At 44.8% G+C, this 19,972-nt stretch overlaps 3 protein-coding genes across 3 annotated transcripts in view; 2 read left to right on the forward strand and 1 right to left on the reverse strand.

The window, feature by feature from the left end:
• Positions 1-13,859, forward strand: part of cmtr1 (cap methyltransferase 1) — a 38,098-nt gene extending 24,239 nt beyond the window's left edge. Inside the window, exons 15-24 of the mRNA XM_084453440.1 lie at positions 328-385; positions 989-1,057; positions 1,292-1,423; positions 2,484-2,609; positions 4,410-4,501; positions 4,597-4,665; positions 4,983-5,030; positions 5,180-5,292; positions 5,560-5,668; positions 12,843-13,859. Of these exons, the coding sequence (XP_084309566.1) occupies positions 328-385; positions 989-1,057; positions 1,292-1,423; positions 2,484-2,609; positions 4,410-4,501; positions 4,597-4,665; positions 4,983-5,030; positions 5,180-5,292; positions 5,560-5,668; positions 12,843-12,978 (952 nt within the window). The 3' untranslated portion in view covers positions 12,979-13,859. The remainder of the gene's footprint in view (positions 1-327; positions 386-988; positions 1,058-1,291; positions 1,424-2,483; positions 2,610-4,409; positions 4,502-4,596; positions 4,666-4,982; positions 5,031-5,179; positions 5,293-5,559; positions 5,669-12,842) is intronic.
• Positions 13,860-18,065: 4,206 nt separating this feature from the next.
• LOC311321626 (histone H3.2) lies at positions 18,066-18,476 on the reverse strand (the record flags this gene model as incomplete). The annotated part of the gene is made up of 1 exon (XM_084453627.1): positions 18,066-18,476. The coding sequence occupies one exon, from the start codon at positions 18,474-18,476 to the stop codon at positions 18,066-18,068; it is 411 nt and encodes a 136-aa protein (XP_084309753.1).
• A 270-nt stretch (positions 18,477-18,746) lies between these two features.
• LOC311322136 (histone H2A-like) lies at positions 18,747-19,133 on the forward strand (the record flags this gene model as incomplete). The annotated part of the gene is made up of 1 exon (XM_084454169.1): positions 18,747-19,133. The coding sequence occupies one exon, from the start codon at positions 18,747-18,749 to the stop codon at positions 19,131-19,133; it is 387 nt and encodes a 128-aa protein (XP_084310295.1).
• Between the last annotated feature and the right edge of the window lie 839 nt (positions 19,134-19,972).

Consider the following 19,972-nt stretch of genomic DNA (forward strand, 5'->3'; position numbering starts at 1 on the left):
ATTCTGGAAAGTGTAGATGAATGAACATTGCAACAAAAGAGCAAAGCATCATTGGTAGGGGACAACATGTTTTTCTATGCACTTGCGTTTACTTGTATTCATTAAAATGCTGTATAGTTTATATAAATAAACACTTACTGCCCAGGTAAATAGTTTTAAACATAATTTCGTGGGTGGCCTAAGCCATTTGTACAGTAGTGGATGTGTGTGTGCGTGAGGGAGAGAGTTAGTGTGTGTGTGTCGTCCTCAGGGCCCTCTCAGAACCCAGTAGTGGATGTGTGTGTGTGTGTGTGTGTGTGTGTGTGTGTGTGTGTGTGTCGTCCTCAGAGCCCTCTCAGAACCCAGGCAGGCTGACATCCGGAAGGAGTGTCTGAGGCTGTGGGGGGTGAGTATGGAGACACAGTCTGGGTAATGAAGGAGAGACACAGTCTGGGTAATGAAGGGGAGACACAGTCTGGTTAATGAAGGAGAGACACAGTCTGGGTAATGAAGGAGAGACACAGTCTGGGTAATGAAGGAGAGACACAGTCTGGGTAATGAAGGGGAGACACAGTCTGGGTAATGAAGGGGAGACACAGTCTGGGTAATGAAGGAGAGACACAGTCTGGGTAATGAAGGAGAGACACAGTCTGGGTAATGAAGGAGAGACACAGTCTGGGTAATGAAGGGGAGACACAGTCTGGGTAATGAAGGGGAGACACAGTCTGGGTAATGAAGGGGAGACACAGTCTGGGTAATGAAGGAGAGACACAGTCTGGGTAATGAAGGAGAGACACAGTCTGGGTAATGAAGGAGAGACACAGTCTGGGTAATGAAGGGGAGACACAGTCTGGGTAATGAAGGAGAGACACAGTCTGGGTAATGAAGGGGAGACACAGTCTGGGTAATGAAGGAGAGACACAGTCTGGGTAATGAAGGTCAACAGAGAAACTGGGGGATAATATGTCTCCTCACTTTCTAAATACTTCTCTTGACTCCCTCTGCCCAGGTCCCAGACAAGGCCAGGGTCACTCCTGCCTCCTCAGACCCCAAGTCCAAATTCTATGAGCTGATGAAGGTGAGTTGGAACTGGACAGAATGCAATACTGATGTGAAACCCTCACATCTGTCCATCACATCAGAGAGAAAAACCTTTCTTAAATTCTTAATGAGGATTTTGTGCATGATATGGGTGGGTGTGCAGTGTGTGTCGTGTTTAATCTGAGTATAGTTCATTAAATCTTTCTCTCTCACTCTCCTTTTTCCCTCCTCCCCCCTTCTCTTCCTCTCCCTCCCTCCCTCCCTCTGTCAGGGTTCGGACGCCGAGTCGTTCAACTCCAAGCCCACCCCTCTGAGCACGGCCACACTGGACAAGGTGCACCACGTCCTGGACTACCGGTGCATCGTGGGAGGAGGCGAGCAGCTCTTCCTGCTAGGGCTTGGGGTGAGACGGCTAAACTAGTCTGCCAGTCGCTTCTTTTTTCTCCTGTGTGACATTGATGGAGGAGTTTACTATAGCGTAAAATAACCATGATGACCATATAGTAGCTGCAGAGTTCGTTCTTATGGGAGTGAACGCACCGCACCATTCCAGGCACAGACCTGGGGGTTGAGGTAGACATGGGGGCCCCTCCAACACTATATTTGTCATATTTGGGATCTACCCTGGGGGAATTGGCATGAAGATGCACTATCAACAAATCTCTTCATTTGTATTTTTGGTGAAGATATGCAATTCCTCCCTGGGGATCAATAAAGTACTACGATGACAACTACCACTTTAGACTATTATTAAACCACTTTAGACTATTATTAAACCACTTTAGACTATTATTAAACCACTTTAGACTATTATTAAACCACTTTAGACTATTATTAAACCACTTTAGACTATTATTAAACCACTTTAAACTATTATTAAACCACTTTAGACTATTATTAAACCACTTTCGACTATTATTAAACCACTTTCGACTATTATTAAACCACTTTAGACTATTATTAAACCACTTTAGACTATTATTAAACCACTTTAGACTATTATTAAACCACTTTAAACTATTATTAAACCACTTTAGACTATTATTAAACCACTTTAGACTATTATTAAACCACTTTCGACTATTATTAAACCACTTTCGACTATTATTAAACCACTTTAGACTATTATTAAACCACTTTAGACTATTATTAAACCACTTTAGACTATTATTAAACCACTTTAGACTATTATTAAACCACTTTAGACTATTATTAAACCACTTTAGACTATTATTAAACCACTTTCGACTTATTATACCACTCAAGACTATTATTAAACCACTTTAGACTATTATTAAACCACTTTAGACTATTATTAAACCACTTTAGACTATTATGAATGCCAGAGGGGGCCACCTAGTGGCCTGGTCCTGGTTTCACTTGATACCTATTCAACATAGCCGAATGTGCCTCTTTGGCCCTGTACTCCATATGACCCTGGTTCTTCCCATGTCTCCTGACAGAAGTCTCAGATCTACACGTGGGACGGCAGGATGCCCCTTCGCTGGAAGAAGCTGGAGAGCTTCAAGCTGGAGCTGCCCAGAGAGACTCTGCTGAGTGTGGAGATAGTCCAGGAGCTGAAGGGAGAGGTAGGCGCGTTAACACTCCTATCCCCGCAGCAGCGCTCTTGAGTTCAGAGGCAGTACGCCACTGTTAAACTCCACTCCGCAGTTAATACAGTAGTACTGATCGTAAACCCGCACTGAAGACTGCAGGAAATTGTTGAACTTCATACATACAAGCCAGGAAATAATTAGGGACAGAATGCATTTCAAAAGTCTTTGTCTTGTGATACACATATCAACTACTGTAAATTCCTTCATTTTAATTAGGTTAAATTAATCAAAACTATTTTCATAATTGATGTGACCCATATAGGCTCCTCAAAGAACAACATTTAACTGTAAATAAGTGATAGAAATGTGGGTGAGAGAGATGAGATGTGAACGGTGTGAATTAAAGGTGCTGCATTTGCTCCGGCTTTTGGCTACATTCAAACTGACTGGGAACCCAGAAGATTATTAGGGAGAGATGCTTTTCCAAACTCTTTGTTCTGTCATATGAAACTTAAACAACGCCGTTTTAATACGAGTAGCCTAACATAAACATAAACTACATTGAAAACGAGATTGTGAACACATTGATTCAAAGCTTTCTCGTTATGGGCAGTTCTGCTGTTCAGCTGACTTTATGCACAGGACCAGTGCTAATACTTTAGGCTACAGAAATGCTTCTTTTATCAAGCAGCTTTTTCAATGCCAATCATGATTGAATCATCAAGCATCACTATCGCTTCATTCGCCCCTGGTTGGAAATCACTGGCATAATGTACAATCTGTAAACTAGGCATTTCTGATCTGGGGGGGTAACAGTGTGTAATTCATCGTTTTGGTTGATACATGTGACTCCAAAAATAATTTCAAGTTTGTTCAAATTGATGGAGGTTTACTTGTTATTGTATGAACAGGGAACGGATACAACAAAAATGTTGCAGAACCGCAGTACCATGTTCTACCAGATACAGAAAATAAATATAGGCTAAACCGGAACAATAACAACTGGGCTGGGACACAGAGGTATGCTTGCTCACTTGTGGAGGTGTAAATCAAAGGAATGCATCTTGGGTAACTCGATTAGGAGTGCTCAAGACAAACTGAGCCGATGCTTAGTTAGATTTATCTACAGTAGATCCCTGTAAATTGATTATATTTAGGATATGAACACATCTTTCATCTCCTAAACACAAGTCTTTTTGTAGTAGTGAGGTAACAGAGAGGTCTAGCTTGGACAGGGGTCAGGAACCTTCATGACAGTAGGTCTAGTAGGTCTAGCTAGGACAGGGGTCAGGACCCTTCATGACAGTAGGCCTAGTAGGTCTAGTAGGTCTAGTAGGTCTAGTAGGTCTAGCTAGGACAGGGGTCAGGAACCTTCATGACAGTAGGTCTAGTAGGTCTAGCTAGGACAGGGGTCAGGACCCTTCATGACAGTAGGCCTAGTAGGTCTAGCTAGGACAGGGGTCAGGACCCTTCATGACAGTAGGCCTAGTAGGTCTAGCTAGGACAGGGGTCAGGACCCTTCATGACAGTAGGTCTAGTAGGTCTAGCTAGGACAGGGGTCAGGACCCTTCATGACAGTAGGTCTAGTAGGTCTAGCTAGGACAGGGGTCAGGAACCTTCATGACAGCAAGAGTAATTTTTTCCACATTTGAGAACAAACAACAACGTGTAGCTATGACTACGTAAGAGTCTGCCCCCCCCCCCCCCCCCCCGTTTTGTTCCGGTTCCCAGCCCCTGAGCTAGGACAAGCCTAGCAGTTATATTCCTATAATAACTTTTTATGTATGTTTTCCCTATTTTTTTCCACAAACGTTTTATGTATGTTTACCACAGGGTAAAGCCCAACGTAGGATCAACGCTGTCCACGTCCTGGATGCTCTGGTGCTCAACGGCACTGATGTACGAGACCAGCACTTCAATCAGCGGTGAGCCAATGTCACCCCCCTCCCCCAACCCAACCCCATCCAAGACTAATTAGCTCTGTGATTGTGTTAATAAAGCTTTGGACACTTCTCTCCAGGATCCAAATGGCTGAGAAGTTTGTGAAGGCTGTGTCCAAACCCAGCAGACCGGACATGAACCCTATCCGGTAGAAACTCCGCTCTCTCTCGTCAGATTGTATCAGCTTGCTGGTTTTTCTAGAATAACACCATTAAAAGTAATGTACGTGAGAAACACCTTGATAAGGAATAAGACATATCTTGATATTTATCATTACTCCAGTACTCTTGTTCTAGCACTGTGACTTCTGGTGGCATGTGTTCTTATAGAAGGCTTTACTGAGGACGCCTGGAATGTACACTTACTCTAGACAAATGACCTTGACAAAATGTCGCTTTGGATAAATCACTGAAATGTCAACGTAAACATGTGAATGTAAAAGATGTGTGTCTCTTTCCCATTCAGAGTGAAGGAGGTGTACAGGCTGGAGGAGATGGAGAAAATCTTTGTCCGGTACGAGAGGACACCTCTCTAACTTCAGAAACGCAGTAATGAAAGGAAGACCTTATTATGTTCCAATCATGTGGGGGAAAAAAAATATTGAGGTGAAAACATTTGATTGATTAGTTTGGCCATGTTTGTGTGTTTGTGAACCTGTCCAGGCTGGAGATGAAGGTGACCAAGAGCTCGGGCGGAGTCCCCCGCCTGTCCTACACTGGCAGAGATGACCGCCACTTCCTCCCCAGTGGACTCTATATCATCAAAACTGTCAATGGTGTGTGTGTGTGTGTGTGTGTGTGTGTGTGTGTGTGTGTGTGTGTGTGTGTGTGTGTGTGTGTGTGTGTGTGTGTGTGTGTGTGTGTGTGTGTATGTGTTAATGCAGGTACATGTGAAGGAGAGAGATGGGATATGAGGGTTCATGTAGCAGATGTCTAACATAGCAGACAAAGACGAAAGATGGTTGAAAGATACATATTTTGCATCAGCGGATCAGTGTGTGGTGACTCCCTTTTATTTCACATTCTAATAAACCTTCTCTTAGATCCCTGGACGATGGCTTACAGCAAGAACGCCAAGCGGAAGTTCTTCTACAACAAGACCACCAAAGAGTCCACCTACGACTTGCCTGCTAACTCGGTGGCCCCCTTCCAGTGAGTAGCAACGTCTGATCAAAACCAATGATCATTGCAAACCACAATTGATTGATTGACTGAATTTATTTGACAATTTACTAAGGGTGTGAATGTTAACAGAAATATAGGCTACTGCTGTGTTCTTTGGGTGGGCTACTGGTGCTATGTCACAGGCAGCCACGCGGTGTCAGATTGTGTTGAATTGTGTACAAGTTTGGCTTATGAATTCATGTGAGCCTTTTTTTTTACTATATAATTTCGGTGGCATTGATTATTACTTCTATATCATGATCTCCAGTCGCTGTAAATATTGTGTGTGTGTGTTTGTGTCACTCTGTTAATTTCCTGTGGTTCTGAAATGTGTGTGTTTGACTACTTTTCCAAATCCGTATAGCAACAAGTCATGCATATGGTTATTGCAGAAGGTTTTTCTTAGGCGTGTGGGTAGTGGGGCATCCATCTGTTCTGAGCACCAACTGGCAGAATCGGAGCCTATGGTAACAATGAAAAATGTATGCTGACATTTAACCTTCTGAGATATAACCGTGTACTTGTCAGCAGAAAAAAAGGTGGGAAAATATACCTGCAATAATCATATTCATTCATAATTTAAGTACAATCCCAATCAACACCAGCCCACTAATAATGATGTGAAGAAAATGCATACAGTTTTAGTTATAAAAACCTTTTATTAAAATAGAAAGATAAGAGTGCACTGGAAAGGCACGCGCCATGGTTTTACCAGGATAGCCTAATTGCTTTTCATTAATTGGCCTAAAATAAATAACAACTATGAAGGCTACAGCTGATATTAGCCTATCAAAGGTTTTGTCTAATCTAAATGAAATATTTTATTAAAATACAGTTAGGCGTAGTGGTAGGCTTACACTGACCTTAATGGAACAGCTCTGTACCAGAGAAAAATATAACAGTAGGCCTAGGAAAATATAATAGTAGGGCTAGGCCTAAAATAAATATGTAGCATGCATGAAAAAACTGTGTGACATGAACTTAAAATACTTTAAATGAACATTGATGGTTCATTTAAAGCCTATCAAATGTGATATTTAATCTAAGATAAAGCTTTTATTAAAATAGAATAAAGCAGAGTGGAATGGCTCAGTTTCCTGTTACCCAAGCAGAGCGGAAGGGCTCAGTTTCCTGTTACCCAAGAAAAGCATGATGTGGGACAATGTGAACTTAAGTGTGCTATTTTGGGCCTTTAGCCCTAGTTGTAGTCTGTCTACAGTGAACCCGAAACATAAAGACCCTAATTTCACTGATCGTTCCAGTATTGAGCTAGCTACAGTTTTCTGCAGGCTCTCACTGGGCTACAATGGAAGTCAATGGGGCATGCATGAATGCGTTAGAAAATCTATGATAAATGTGCTTTTCTGAGATGGAAAGCAGAGGGTGTAATCTTACCAGTCTCAGTATGCTCTCCTTTGAAATGTATTGCAAACTGAATATTTTTATGTTTATATATTTAAATATGTTTGGCATGGCTTGGACACAATAATTCCCCTGCCGCTTGTTTTCACTGCTCCCACAGACTACGTATGTTCTTCGCAATCAATTCTACTCATCAGTTTTTCTTCATCGGTAGTGTAGCGAATTTGGCCTACACCCTCCCCTCAGCAAGTGAAAGAAAGTAAAGTTTGTGCATGGCATAGGGAGCGCAAATGAGAGGCATCAGCAGGATAGCCTCATCTGTTAATACCCAAGAAAGCATGAAACTAGACTATGTGTGAAGAAAAGACAGACTATATTTAGTTTGAATGATGATGCCTTCACTTAGGCTATAATGTTATTTAAGAAAACAATAATAACAATTATGTTTTTCCTTTAGGGGTTTTTCCTAAATGGTTATGGTTTCATTTCCGTGTACACTGACCTGCCAGTCCTAAGCATCGGGGAAAATGTGTTTGTAAATGTTTTGGAACCTTTTCAAACTACAGTTACATTGGGTTGGTTTGGTTGGAAAGCTCACCAGAGACATATGTTGGTTTATCAATAATGTTAATTGATGTGCAGATAATGTTGTGATTTAGCTAGATTAGATAACACCATGTATAGATAACTTACTGTAGGCAGAAGTAAGCGCAGAGTCATGGGTGGAATCCTTAATGGATGGTCGACCTGAAATATAGCGGATAGCCTGTGTCGTGTATGCACACGCTAAAAGAGAGGCATTCACTGAACACGCTCATGTTTATGATGAACGGTGAACTCAACACACCCATCTGAAGATGCTGAATGTGAGCGACGTTCAGTCTGGCGGGAGTTCACAGCACTCCCGCCACAGCAAACTAAGCGCGCAAGTGTTGCCAGATACTGTGGAACTTTCCAGAGGAAAACCACCCAAACGCAGACAAAACAGACCAAAAAGTTTGGTGGAAAACGATAGTTACCTATTGTAACTCCAGTTCTATGAGTGGAGTTTAGCCCCATCAGCGGTGGTCGGACGAAAGCGGTGGAGAGAAAGCACTACTATGTAGGCTAGCTATACCCGAGGTTAGAGAGCGGTCCACCGCTGAGGTAACAACATGAGATGCAGACTGTTTATCATCAAACAAAGACTCATGACCACCAACGTAGTGCAAAAGAGAAACTTTGTTTGACTCGTCCCTGAAGACGCCCTCATCATCCCTAACAGGGACAGAGGGAGAACAGTCCGACATCTCCGCTAATTGTCATTGCGTGTGGCACTTCTTGTGCCAAGGAGCGGCACCAGACGGGCCAGCATGGCAAACAGCGCCGGACTGGGCGCCGTTCTGAGTGCGCTGAGTAGCGGGCTGTGGAGATGGGTGCGCCGGTTGGGAGGTAGACGCTGCCTCCGACCTGGATGCTCTCGCTCTCTCCCTCCTGTCCCGGTGATGAGACGCCGAATGCTGGTGCTGCCGCTTGGCGGGTGCGCGCGCCGTCGTCGCCTTGGCGTGGGGGACAGCGAGGTGCTTGAAAAGCAGCTTCTGGTCCTCCTCCAGCTTTCCAAACCTCTCCAGTGCCAGGCCCATGGAGGACCCGAACAGTTGTAGACGATTTTTAACTGATCTAAAGTCAAAAAGGATTTTCCAAGATTCGCTCAAAGAGGTCAAGTCTGGTTTATTGAGAAAACATAAGAGTGCAAGGACTTCAGAGGAAACGCACGTGAGTGGTATCCAGCAGAAGTGCCGCAGTCTGGTCTTGCGCGGCCTTATATTCAAAGCAATACACAGGTATGACGCTTCCAGGGATGTGATTGGCTAACCCATTGTACACGTCATATTAAATGGCAGGCATCATCAACAGTGGTCGAGAATACAGACACGTGACATGAGAAAAGGCGGTAATTCTTGCAGGGACAATGGGACAAAGGATGGTTATTTTGGAGCAGACAACGTCTAGGTGTGTTGACCTCCTGGAGGTCATCCTGTCATAAATTAGATTAGCACAGCTATGTGAAAGGTTGAGAGAGGTGGTGAATTACAAAGGAGGTGGTGAAACTACAATTTCTATGACACAGTCCAGTGCGGCAGATCGGGGCGTTGAGCAGCACCAGCTTATCCGCCTCCTTCATGCTGGTGAAGCCGAGCCACAGGTGCCGCTGCTGCATGACGGAGTTAGCCATGCCCCGTCCTGCGCAAGCTGCTGCCGTCTGACAGAGCTGGAGAGCCGTGCCGATGTTCTTGCCGATCTCCGTTGTCTGATCGGTGGTCAGCGGACCATGTCCCTCCGTCATCTTGGCGATGAAGGTGCCCAGGATGGCGATGGAGGAGATGGCTGCTGCAGACTGGGCGTTCAGCACATAGATTTTTTCCGCAAACGCCACAGACGCCCTGTCCTTGGCCCCAGGTAGCTGCGCTTTCCTGGTGGACGCCCATGAGACCGCCCCCGGGACCAGGTGGGACGCCAGTGAGTGCTCGAGGGGCGGGGTTCCCTGAGAAATATCCCTCTCCAGCCCGACTACTTGGGTGGCGTGGATTAAGGACTTCGCAGGCGCCTTCGCTGTGAGAGGCTGTTCACACGATCCCTCAATGAAAGATTTCATGCCTGGCATCGCAGGGAGCAGCATCCTCCGCTTCTTTGCCTGCCGGTCCCCAAAGTAGGAGTGGCTACACCCAGGCAGCTCCTCCTCGACCGGCTCCGGTGGTAGGGGGATGCTGACCTAAGCCGCCGCCCTTTCCAGGATACCGGGAAACTCCCAGCGGAAGGACGCCATAAAGCTCCCGGTCACAGAGCCCCGGTGCCCTCCCCCGGGACTCTCAGAGAGCTCCAACGAACCGTCAGAGTCCTCGGGGTCAGACACCTGGGAGGGGGCCAGATGATAGAACTGAACGCCGGCAGCGCCTCTCCCCTCCTCTCCCTCAGAGCCAGACTCCGAACCGGAGGCGGCCATAGAGAGGGAGTCCATGGGGGACAGAGGAACTTCCTCAGCAAAAAATGCGGCACGAAACCGCCTCTCTACCTACGGCAGGAGGTAGCACAGCGCGCACGGGGGAGGCACAAGCAGACCATCCCTCGCATGCTGGGCCCCGAGGCAGACGAAGCACAAATCGTGCCGGTCCGTCTTCGGGTCAAGCATCCGGCAGCAACACTGGGCCCTTAGAAGGGCTTTTGGTGGGGCTGGAATGTCTCCCAGTCCCGCCGCTTCCAGATTGCTGACCGCTTTCTTCATACTTGAGGTAAATCTTCACACTCAGTCGATATTTCAGCTCGCTGAAATATTTTGGGAGCAGTTTGATGGGTTTTGCTCTCTTTTATACATTTTAGAGAGTAAGGCACCTGTACCTCATTGGCTGACAGATGCGTTCAATTTTTCATATTCATATTCAGTCTGCGTTGCCTAGGCAACGGGGTAAACCACTAGGAGCGAAGCCCCCCTACGGACTGAAATAGAACCACCCAATCTGGCAACATGACTGTGTTGCACTGTTTTACGTCACCAACCAACCAACCCGATATCACAAGCAAAACGTAGAATAGATAAATTGGTCCACCTTGTGAACGTGTCTATGCTACGTTTGAGCCTTGCTCGAGCGTAGATTACGCCCGTTTAAAAAAACAAACAGCCAGCTGTCCACATACCACGCAGGGGTATTGCGATATGCGTAGTGTGCCCACTAAGCGCTGTCCGAGTAACTCCACTCTTGGGTCCAGTTTTGTAAATTAGCCTGATCCCTTTGTCTTCGTCTATCGCCTGTGTTGATGTGGATGGTGCTTCTCTACACTGTGAATAGCTTGCGCCAGCGCATTAGCTAGTGTTAGAATACGAGCTAGCTAGCTAATGCAAACAGTAGCTATAAGAACAGTAGCTAGCTAACGCTAGCTAATAGTAATAACAGTAAGAATGTGAGATAGTTCGTAAGCTAGTAGTGTTGTTTGCTAGTTGTTTGTAAAACGGTGTTGTTGTTTGCTAGTTTTGCTAGCTAGTTTTGCTGTTGGTGTTGTCTCACCAAAGTTGTTTGACCCACTCATCCCACCATCAAAAGCGCTCCCAAATTTATACCCCCCTGTTCTATCATGTGTTCCAAGGTGAACAACCATCCACAAAACTGGTTTCTGCTATTTCACGTTTTGAAAAATGTGTGTATTCTATGTTTAAGCATGGCTAAAACGTTTAAACTGAGCCATTTCAACAAGTGCCTCTACTTATCTATACTACGTTTTCCTTGTGATATCGAGCTGCACCAAAATGACTAATAGCTCCATGCCACATAGCTCGATGGGGGGCTAGTGAAGGAACGCTGCATATTCATATGAATATTTTAATTAATTTTGTGAAAAGATAACTTCTGATCCAGACAGAATAATGCACTTTGAGCAGACTAGGCACAGCCTTAGTTTCCTACTTCAAACTGGTTCCTTTTCCTAACAAATCTGGCCTGTGTTGTTACAGGATCCTAAACCCCTTCACCAAGCATATGAATGTGCTTTATGATTTTGAACTGCTGCAAATTAATTTGGTTCATGCAGTTTAACTAAAATGACCATTGCATGGACAGTAGGCTATCCCTTTGCTGCACCTTTGGTTTCACTTTATGCATAATAGGAAATTACGGACACATTTTTTCAGAAAAAAACTGTTGGTGCACAACACAAACAAATAGCTGCCACCATTGGTGTGTAAATGTGTGTTAATGGGTGAATAAGAGGCCATTGTAAAGTAAAGCGCTTTGGATGAAAGCGCTATATAAGTGCAGTCCATTTAACATCACACACCAATGGTGACAGCTGCCATGCAAGGTGCTAGCCTACTCATTGGGAGCAATTTGGGCTTCAGTGTCTTGCCCAAGGACACTTTGACATGTGGACAGGAGGAGCTGGGATTCGAACCGCCGACACACACCCTACGATCATTGGATGACCTGCTCTACCTCCTGAGCCACAGCCACCCCAAAAGCAGTCATTTATACAGAGGTAGCCTAATTATGTACACACAGCAAGACGGTGTCCTGAAAGTCGCTGTATTTCCCCTGCACACATTACGCTTTGAGGGTGGTGACATGCACTGATGAGCAATGAGCTGCAGGTTTGGGACAGTCAAATGAAGACTCAGAGTGAGCAATTCAAACAGACTTCCCAAAGTGCTGTTTATGCTTTGCTCGCAAACGTAAATCTGCCCCATTGTTTGGGAATGCACTGACCAACTGTAGGATCACCCAGGGACAGGTGTATTCATTCTGAGATCATGTGAAATACCTCAATTGCACATAGGTGGACTACATTCAACTAATTGTGACTTCTGAAGAAAATGTTTTGTCCAAGAGTGTCACGTTAATCACTGCAGGCTTGACTCAGTGTTAACTGCGCTTATTGGTCTTGTCAACATCAACGTACAACTTGCGAACACGTTCACGTTCGCTTATACTGCCGCGCATAACCATGACATCACTAGTAGGTGACTGGGTAACTATGGGAACAAAGGCAGGCCTATGTATGAACATACACCACAACACAAAGAGCTTATTGAGTTGTGTCATAGCAAAGGGGATGAATACATCAATTAATTATTTCTTCTTTTTTTCTAATCAGTGTAGAAAAAAATCCGTTTTTTTTTCACTTTGACATTATACTTTGTACTTTTGAATTATCAGTGACAAAAAAACTACATTAAATCAAATATGATTAGTCCAAGGGGGCTGAATACTTTTCACTGGCACTGTAATCATGATGTATGAACATAATCACAAGACGTGTCTGTTTGTCTTTCCAGCATCTGCCACTCAGAGCGCTTGTTCTGGGCCTGGGAGGATGGGGTCAGAGTTCACGACTCCCAGTCTAGGCTGGACCCCGAGAAGCTCTCCAAGGATGATGTGCTCTCCTTCATCCACCAGCACTACCAACCCTGAGCCACTGGGGGACTTGAGATCAGTAGAGAATGTGCATGGGCGCCATATTGGCTCCAGGTAACATCATTGAATGTTTGGAGCTACCATGGAGTCAGTTAGCCAAGCTCTGAACCTGACATTTTAGTGTAGCAATTGGACATTGACAAGACCACTCTCGCTCTTATCCACACTACCCCACCCCAGGATCTACGTATCAGTGTACAGAATTCACCTCGTAAGAGATTTTAATACATCGATAAAGAAACTGCCGTTTCAACAATCCTGTTGCTTTTTTAATTCATCCCTACCTGTGTTTCCTCGCAGTGTATATGAACTTTTTCGCATACACACACACACACACACACACACACACACACACACACACACACACACACACACACACACACACACACACACACACAGGCACACCACCATTCACATGTGTTTTAGCTAGTTCTGGCTGTTTTGAGGCCCCTTATGCCTCTATGCCTGGCATATCCAATGCTTTACACCAAGGATCCTATTCCACCCTGTCCTCACTCATCCAGTTTGCCTTTTTGAACCTATCCTAAGCTATATCTCTACCAACATTAGTCTCAGCTTGCTTTGGATTCTCCCATTCATTCCCTCCCTGTTTCAGGATATCAAAGTGACAGCCAAAACCTCTATCCACATAGCATGGGGACTAGTGTCTTGTTCAATCAGAAACACACTCAGTCCATAGCCTTTGTTCCCCATGCATCTGTCCTGGGGCTAGAGTGGTATACCGTTTCTTCCAACCCAAAATCAAGCGTTCATCTTGCATCCAGTTGCCTTTCCCTCCTCTTATCCAAGTTCTGTTGTGTTTGTGAAATGTTGAGGATGAGGTGTCATTTTGTTTTTTTCTTTGTAGCCTTATGTTTCTGCCCTGTGGATGACAATGATGATAATGTAGAATGAAATTAAAGAAGTGTGTTCTTCTCAGATTTGCAAAGTCTTTATTCTTACCAGCTATGCAGGCCTTATAAAGATATACATATTCCCATAATTAAAGCTCAAACCAAGCGTTAGTTACCTCCGCCCCAGCAACAGCGCAGAGTGAGAGGTAATGTTTTCGGTGGTGTGTAGCAACTCATAATGTAATAACGGCTCATAATGTAATAACTTATTACATTATAAACTAACTAAAATGTTCATAATGTAATAATCAGCTCAATGTAATAAAACCATGCGCTCATAACGTAATAACTGATTTGCGCATAATGTAATGTAATAACGTATTACGTCATTATGAGCCTTACTGGGGCCGCTCATAATGTAATAACAGTTCATAATGTAATAATGTCTTGTATAGTTAGAAAAGTGTTAATTATCATTTTTTACCTCCATTCCTGTGGTGGAGGAAGGTAATGCTTTCACTTCTCTGTCTTTCTTTCTGTCTTGTCTTTCTGTCTGTCTGTCCGTGTGTCTGTCTGTCTGTCCGTGTGTCTGTCTGTCAGCATGTAGAAGCCAATAACGTAATAACTTATACACTATGATCACACAATAAGACCAATTACTACAAAACGTGGTGGAGGACTGACCACGGGGCTGACCAAGGCCATAGCATAAAGGCCACAACTGCACAGACTGACGACAAAAATGCACTTATGGTGGAGGTCTGTGTTTGACTATGATTTGTACATAGGTGGTGCTACTGTAACCAACTCAAAAGCTGACTGGAGAAGAGTCGTCTTCATAAGACCAGGGACTATGATGGAAATAAGTGTGCACACTTATTCATGTTATCCCTTGGATGTCTGCATGATCCAAAATAAAATTAATTAATTGAAAATGTTTCCCACTAACGTTAAATACATACAAGCAGCATACCATAGTTACTCAATTAACTTTATTTTGGAACTTGTGAGAAGATTTTGAAAAAATGAGAGGGGCATTTTTCGGAGAGGCAGCTTTCAGTTTCTATGCCCCCAACTTCTGGAACACCCTGCCGGAGTACCTAAGAAGGGCTGAAACAATGGAAATGTTCAAGCGAGATCTCAAGACCTACCTTTTCAGCCTAGCCTACAATCACTAGGCAGGACCTACAGACACAGAAAGGCAGCCTCCAGCCTGCATGTAAATCCTCTGTATACATTGGTGTATGTTAGATTGGTCGAGCGGTCATGGAGGCGAATGAGGAGGAGCAGAGTCCAGGTGACGTTCCAAAATGTCAAAAGTATTTTAATGTTTTAAAGCCTTTTTCTTTTAAAAACACCGTGGTACAAACCACCCACATCTGCCAGCCCCAGTTACAGCACAACTGAGCCCTTATATAGGAGGAGCAGACAATGAACCTGCTGGCACATACCAATTACACAGGTTCCTTACATACTTTAAACCCAACAGATAGTACATATTTACCTACAACTAATTAGCAAAATATACACATGATCTTTATAAATATATACCCCCACAACTATCACAAAACAACCCCCATACATACTTTACAAAAATAGATATAATTAAATAGTAAGGCTAAACTCCTCCCCTACCCACTTCCCACTTGGTCTTAACCCTCCCGGAACTATAAATAGGTGTGCGAGGCACCGGGGAACTGTTTGCTCGTCGGACACCCTGAGAGGAGGAGAGGCAGAGGTAAGTTTAGGCATATACCATCCATGGCATATACACATTACTGTTCAATTAAATGTCAAGATTCTCATTCAGTCCTACTTCCAATTACTACATTGAGTCAAATCAATGTGCACCATGTTTCTGTTCCCAGACAGAGACAACCGATGAGGCAGGATCCCAGTGTCTGCGCTGCAACGACAGCGAAGACAACTGCAAGCAGTCCCAAAATCAATCATTAAATATAAATATGTTCCTAAAATGACTATCTATTTTTCCCTGTACCTATGTGCCAAGCCATGTGCAAAATAAGCATGCCAATTAATCTCAATTCATAAGTGCTTTAGCCCTACACAGTTCCAATCAATAATAACAATGTTCCAGCTATCTAGTAACGGCAGCTCGCTGTTAAAGTGTATATCCTGTTATGCACTGTATGTATATACAGATGCTGGTTGCTCTGCAACTGGCACATTCTGTTTTAATATCTTTGTTGCTTTTATGGCTCTGCGTGCTACTAACCCTTTTCTGCCTCCCCTCTCCCTAGTGCCTCTCTCTCTCCCTCCTATCTTCTAACCAGGTCCAGTGGATGCCCCACTGTCACCAGCAGACCTCCCGGAGTCCGATAGATACCCCCGTGTCTGCTGTGGATGTCGTAGCATGTCCGTAGAATGTCCTCTCTCCTATGATGCTTTTTAGCCTCTCTTACTCTGAAATGTAATTTAATGTAATGTATTGCTTTATAAATGTTCTTAGCCGGTAGACAAACATACTCCAGGAGCTTGCTCGATCGCCTTGTTGAGAGGGGTCAGGGAAGAATTTTTACAGCTCACTTATCTGGCCCCCGGGTGATTACTGTTTTTTTGCTTCCCTCTGGAATATGTAGGAGTGGGTCGTATGCCCACCTCCCTTGTTCTCTGTAAAGCGCATTGTGTTGCCTCTGGGTATGAAATGCGCTATACAAATAAAGCTTTGATTGATTGATTGATTGATTGATTGATTGATTGATTGATTGATTGATTGATTGATTGATTGATTGATGTGAAATGTTAGGTGATGTGAAATTTTAGGTGATGCACACATTGTTATTCTTATAGGTTGCCCTGGTTTGTAAACGACACACCCTTGTAGCTGAAGTATACTAGCTGCTAAAACCTAATTCTAGCAACCACGTCAACAGACATCTCCTTTAGAGAAGAGCAGTGGTGAACCTGATTTGGCTCCTGTGCTGCATCCCCCCTCTCAGGTCATAGGGGGTGCTGCTGGAGCGTAGGCAGGGTGGGCTCTGGGAAAGACTGTTAGAAGCTATAGACAAATCTTCTTCTCACCTGCCTAAACTATCTATTAGAAACCCACACGAACGAGAAGTCGCTGGGTTGGTAAGTTCCTGTTACAGGAGGGCAGGACTCGGACCCCTGGACAACTGATTTAACAGTAGTCCATTTTCAGGGCAGGCAGGTACTTCATTAATTCCAGAGGGGAAATTGCACTGTTACAACAGCCACATTCAAGCGATATGAAATAGGTTTAGGTTGATATAATATGCAATACAATATATGGGTTCCATGTAAATACACAGGTGAACTGTATGTATGGATTAAAAATGTGTGTGCCACTGGTGTTGTGGTGCTGCAGCTGAACCTACTGGGCTGGGGACTGGGGACCATCAACATCTACCTCCTTCAGCTCCCATTTGACCTGAGGGAACCGTGGAGGGAACATTACTATCTCACACTGTGACTGACAGGATGGAGGTCTGTCTTAGCTGTGCTACAATCTGTTCTCAACTATCCAAATGAGGAGAAGACATAGGGGTTGCCAAAAGACAGGTAAAGACAGGCGCCACAGTCAAAAGATAGAGTTGATGGAAATCCATATCTGTACCAGAATGTAATTTATAACTATAGCCACTAGAGGGAGCTAAAAGGCTTTTTTGTTGCGACTTAGTTTTTTCCCTCTTTGTGGTATTGTTTAGGTATGGTACACTTGATAGTCCACCTGTAACATACCACAACGCAGGAGGAAAAAGAAAAGACAAAAAAACAACCTTAATCTCACTTTGCTGTGGTTTTCCCATCACGTTAAAATAGATTGAACGGCTATTCACTGTTTAAACCACCTCATACGCTAAACAAAGCATGTTACTAGTGTTTGAATAAACCATTTTTAAACTATGTTCATACTTTCTCTGAGGCTGTAATCAAATGCTGGAAGGGACTAAAGTCTTGACTTATTCCGTTCCAAGTTCTCTTCTTGGGTGTCAAAAAAGGCGGTACAGGCTGAAATCCATGGCTCGGCGTAAGGTCAATGAAGAACAATAATTGCATTGTATACGTGGATGTCAAGACGGTGGTGAATGGACAGTGTAGAACTAGCAGTCCAAACTACTCCTATTAGGACGCACTAGACTGTGCAGGTTGCAATAGGAACACATTGGCTTTATCATTAGAGATAATGAGGTGGCTCTTAAAAGAGCCTTTGGGGGATGTTGAAGTTATAAAACAACTCAGGACAATTTAGGCGCGTTCTCCGCGAATGCGGCGGGCCAACTGGATGTCCTTGGGCATGATGGTCACCCTCTTGGCGTGAATGGCGCACAGGTTGGTGTCCTCGAAGAGGCCGACCAAGTATGCCTCGCTGGCCTCCTGCAGGGCCATCACAGCAGAGCTCTGGAAGCGCAAGTCGGTCTTGAAGTCTTGAGCGATTTCCCTCACCAGGCGCTGGAAGGGCAACTTACGAATCAACAGCTCGGTTGACTTCTGGTAACGACGGATCTCTCTCAGGGCTACTGTGCCGGGCCTGTAACGATGGGGCTTCTTCACACCGCCGGTGGCGGGTGCGCTCTTACGAGCCGCCTTGGTGGCGAGCTGCTTCCTCGGGGCTTTGCCACCGGTGGATTTGCGGGCGGTCTGCTTGGTCCTGGCCATGATCTCAGCTTTCTTCTCCGAGAGTCGAAGTTAAAGCTTTCAAAAACGTAATGTGCCTATTTTATAACGCCCGCTGCCGTGCGCTGATTGGACAGCCTCTTTGGGCGACTTCATTGGCTGGCTATCGCCTCCTTCTCCCCATTGGCTATTAACACGGAGACTGGGATTGGATAAAGCGACAAAAGCAAAAGGGCGCCACTTTACGGAAGCTATAAAAATCCGACCGCCGTTGTGTCACATTACTGAGTTACTAAACTTTCTATACTGAAAATGAGCGGAAGGGGGAAAACAGGAGGCAAAGCCAGGGCCAAGGCCAAGACCCGATCATCTCGCGCCGGTCTCCAGTTCCCGGTGGGTCGTGTTCACAGACTTCTTCGTAAGGGCAACTATGCCCAGCGTGTGGGAGCCGGTGCACCGGTCTACCTGGCCGCTGTGCTCGAGTACCTGACTGCTGAAATCCTGGAGTTGGCCGGCAACGCTGCCCGCGACAACAAGAAGACTCGTATCATCCCCCGTCACCTCCAGCTGGCTGTCCGCAACGACGAGGAGCTCAACAAACTTCTCGGAGGCGTGACCATCGCCCAGGGCGGCGTGCTGCCCAACATCCAGGCAGTGCTTCTCCCCAAGAAGACCGAGAAGGCTGTCAAAGCCAAGTGAAGACGCCACTGACGTGAATTCTCCCAATAATCCCAAAGGCTCTTTTAAGAGCCACCCACTTCTATTCTTAAAAGCGCAAAGTGTATTTCCATTGTCCTCTGGAATGCGTTTCCATCATCCTCGTGTTCTCCGTTACTTGCGACTACGTGGGCCACCTCCCGAATTAAGGCACATTCGCTTAGTTATTCCACGGACGTTGCCGGCTGCAGGTTTTACAGCATGTAATACCGTTATTGGGCATATTTGTATTTCTCTTGGTTGTTTTAATTTAAAACGTGTTTAATTGAAACGTTTGTGTTGCCTGTGGATGAAGTGTGCTGCATGAATGACCTAGTTTGTCCTCCCTAATAATTAGACGTCCCTTTATAAATGGCTTGATCTCCTCGTAGACTTATACAATAATGGACAGAAAAGAGCAACAGGGCTACTATTAACTACTCCCTCCTTTCCCTGGTGTCATGCACACCATCAAACGACAATGATTCTGTTTGACCTGTAAAGACCAACAAATAAAACAATTTCGTACCTACCGCTGTGCCACTTAACCCCAACTCAAAACATTGTACGTCGCTTTAGACTTAGAGAGAATGCATGCATGTCTATGGGCGTTTCTCAAAATAACTTTTTACTAATTATTTGAATTTGTAATTTTAATGTATAACCCAACAAAGTACGAATCACGTTGGAGCGAGTCGGGACGGAATTTGGCCACAATGCAAAGGGTCACAGCATGGCGGCGATCAGCTCTGATCATCGACTGCGCAGTCCTGATCCTTACGAACGCGCCCACGGCCTGCGCTGCTCCGCCGCTCTCTCACTACTCCCCTCATTTCAGGCGC

Source organism: Borostomias antarcticus (assembly GCF_949987555.1).
Source record: "Borostomias antarcticus genome assembly, chromosome: 19".
Lineage (NCBI taxonomy): Eukaryota > Metazoa > Chordata > Actinopteri > Stomiiformes > Stomiidae > Borostomias > Borostomias antarcticus.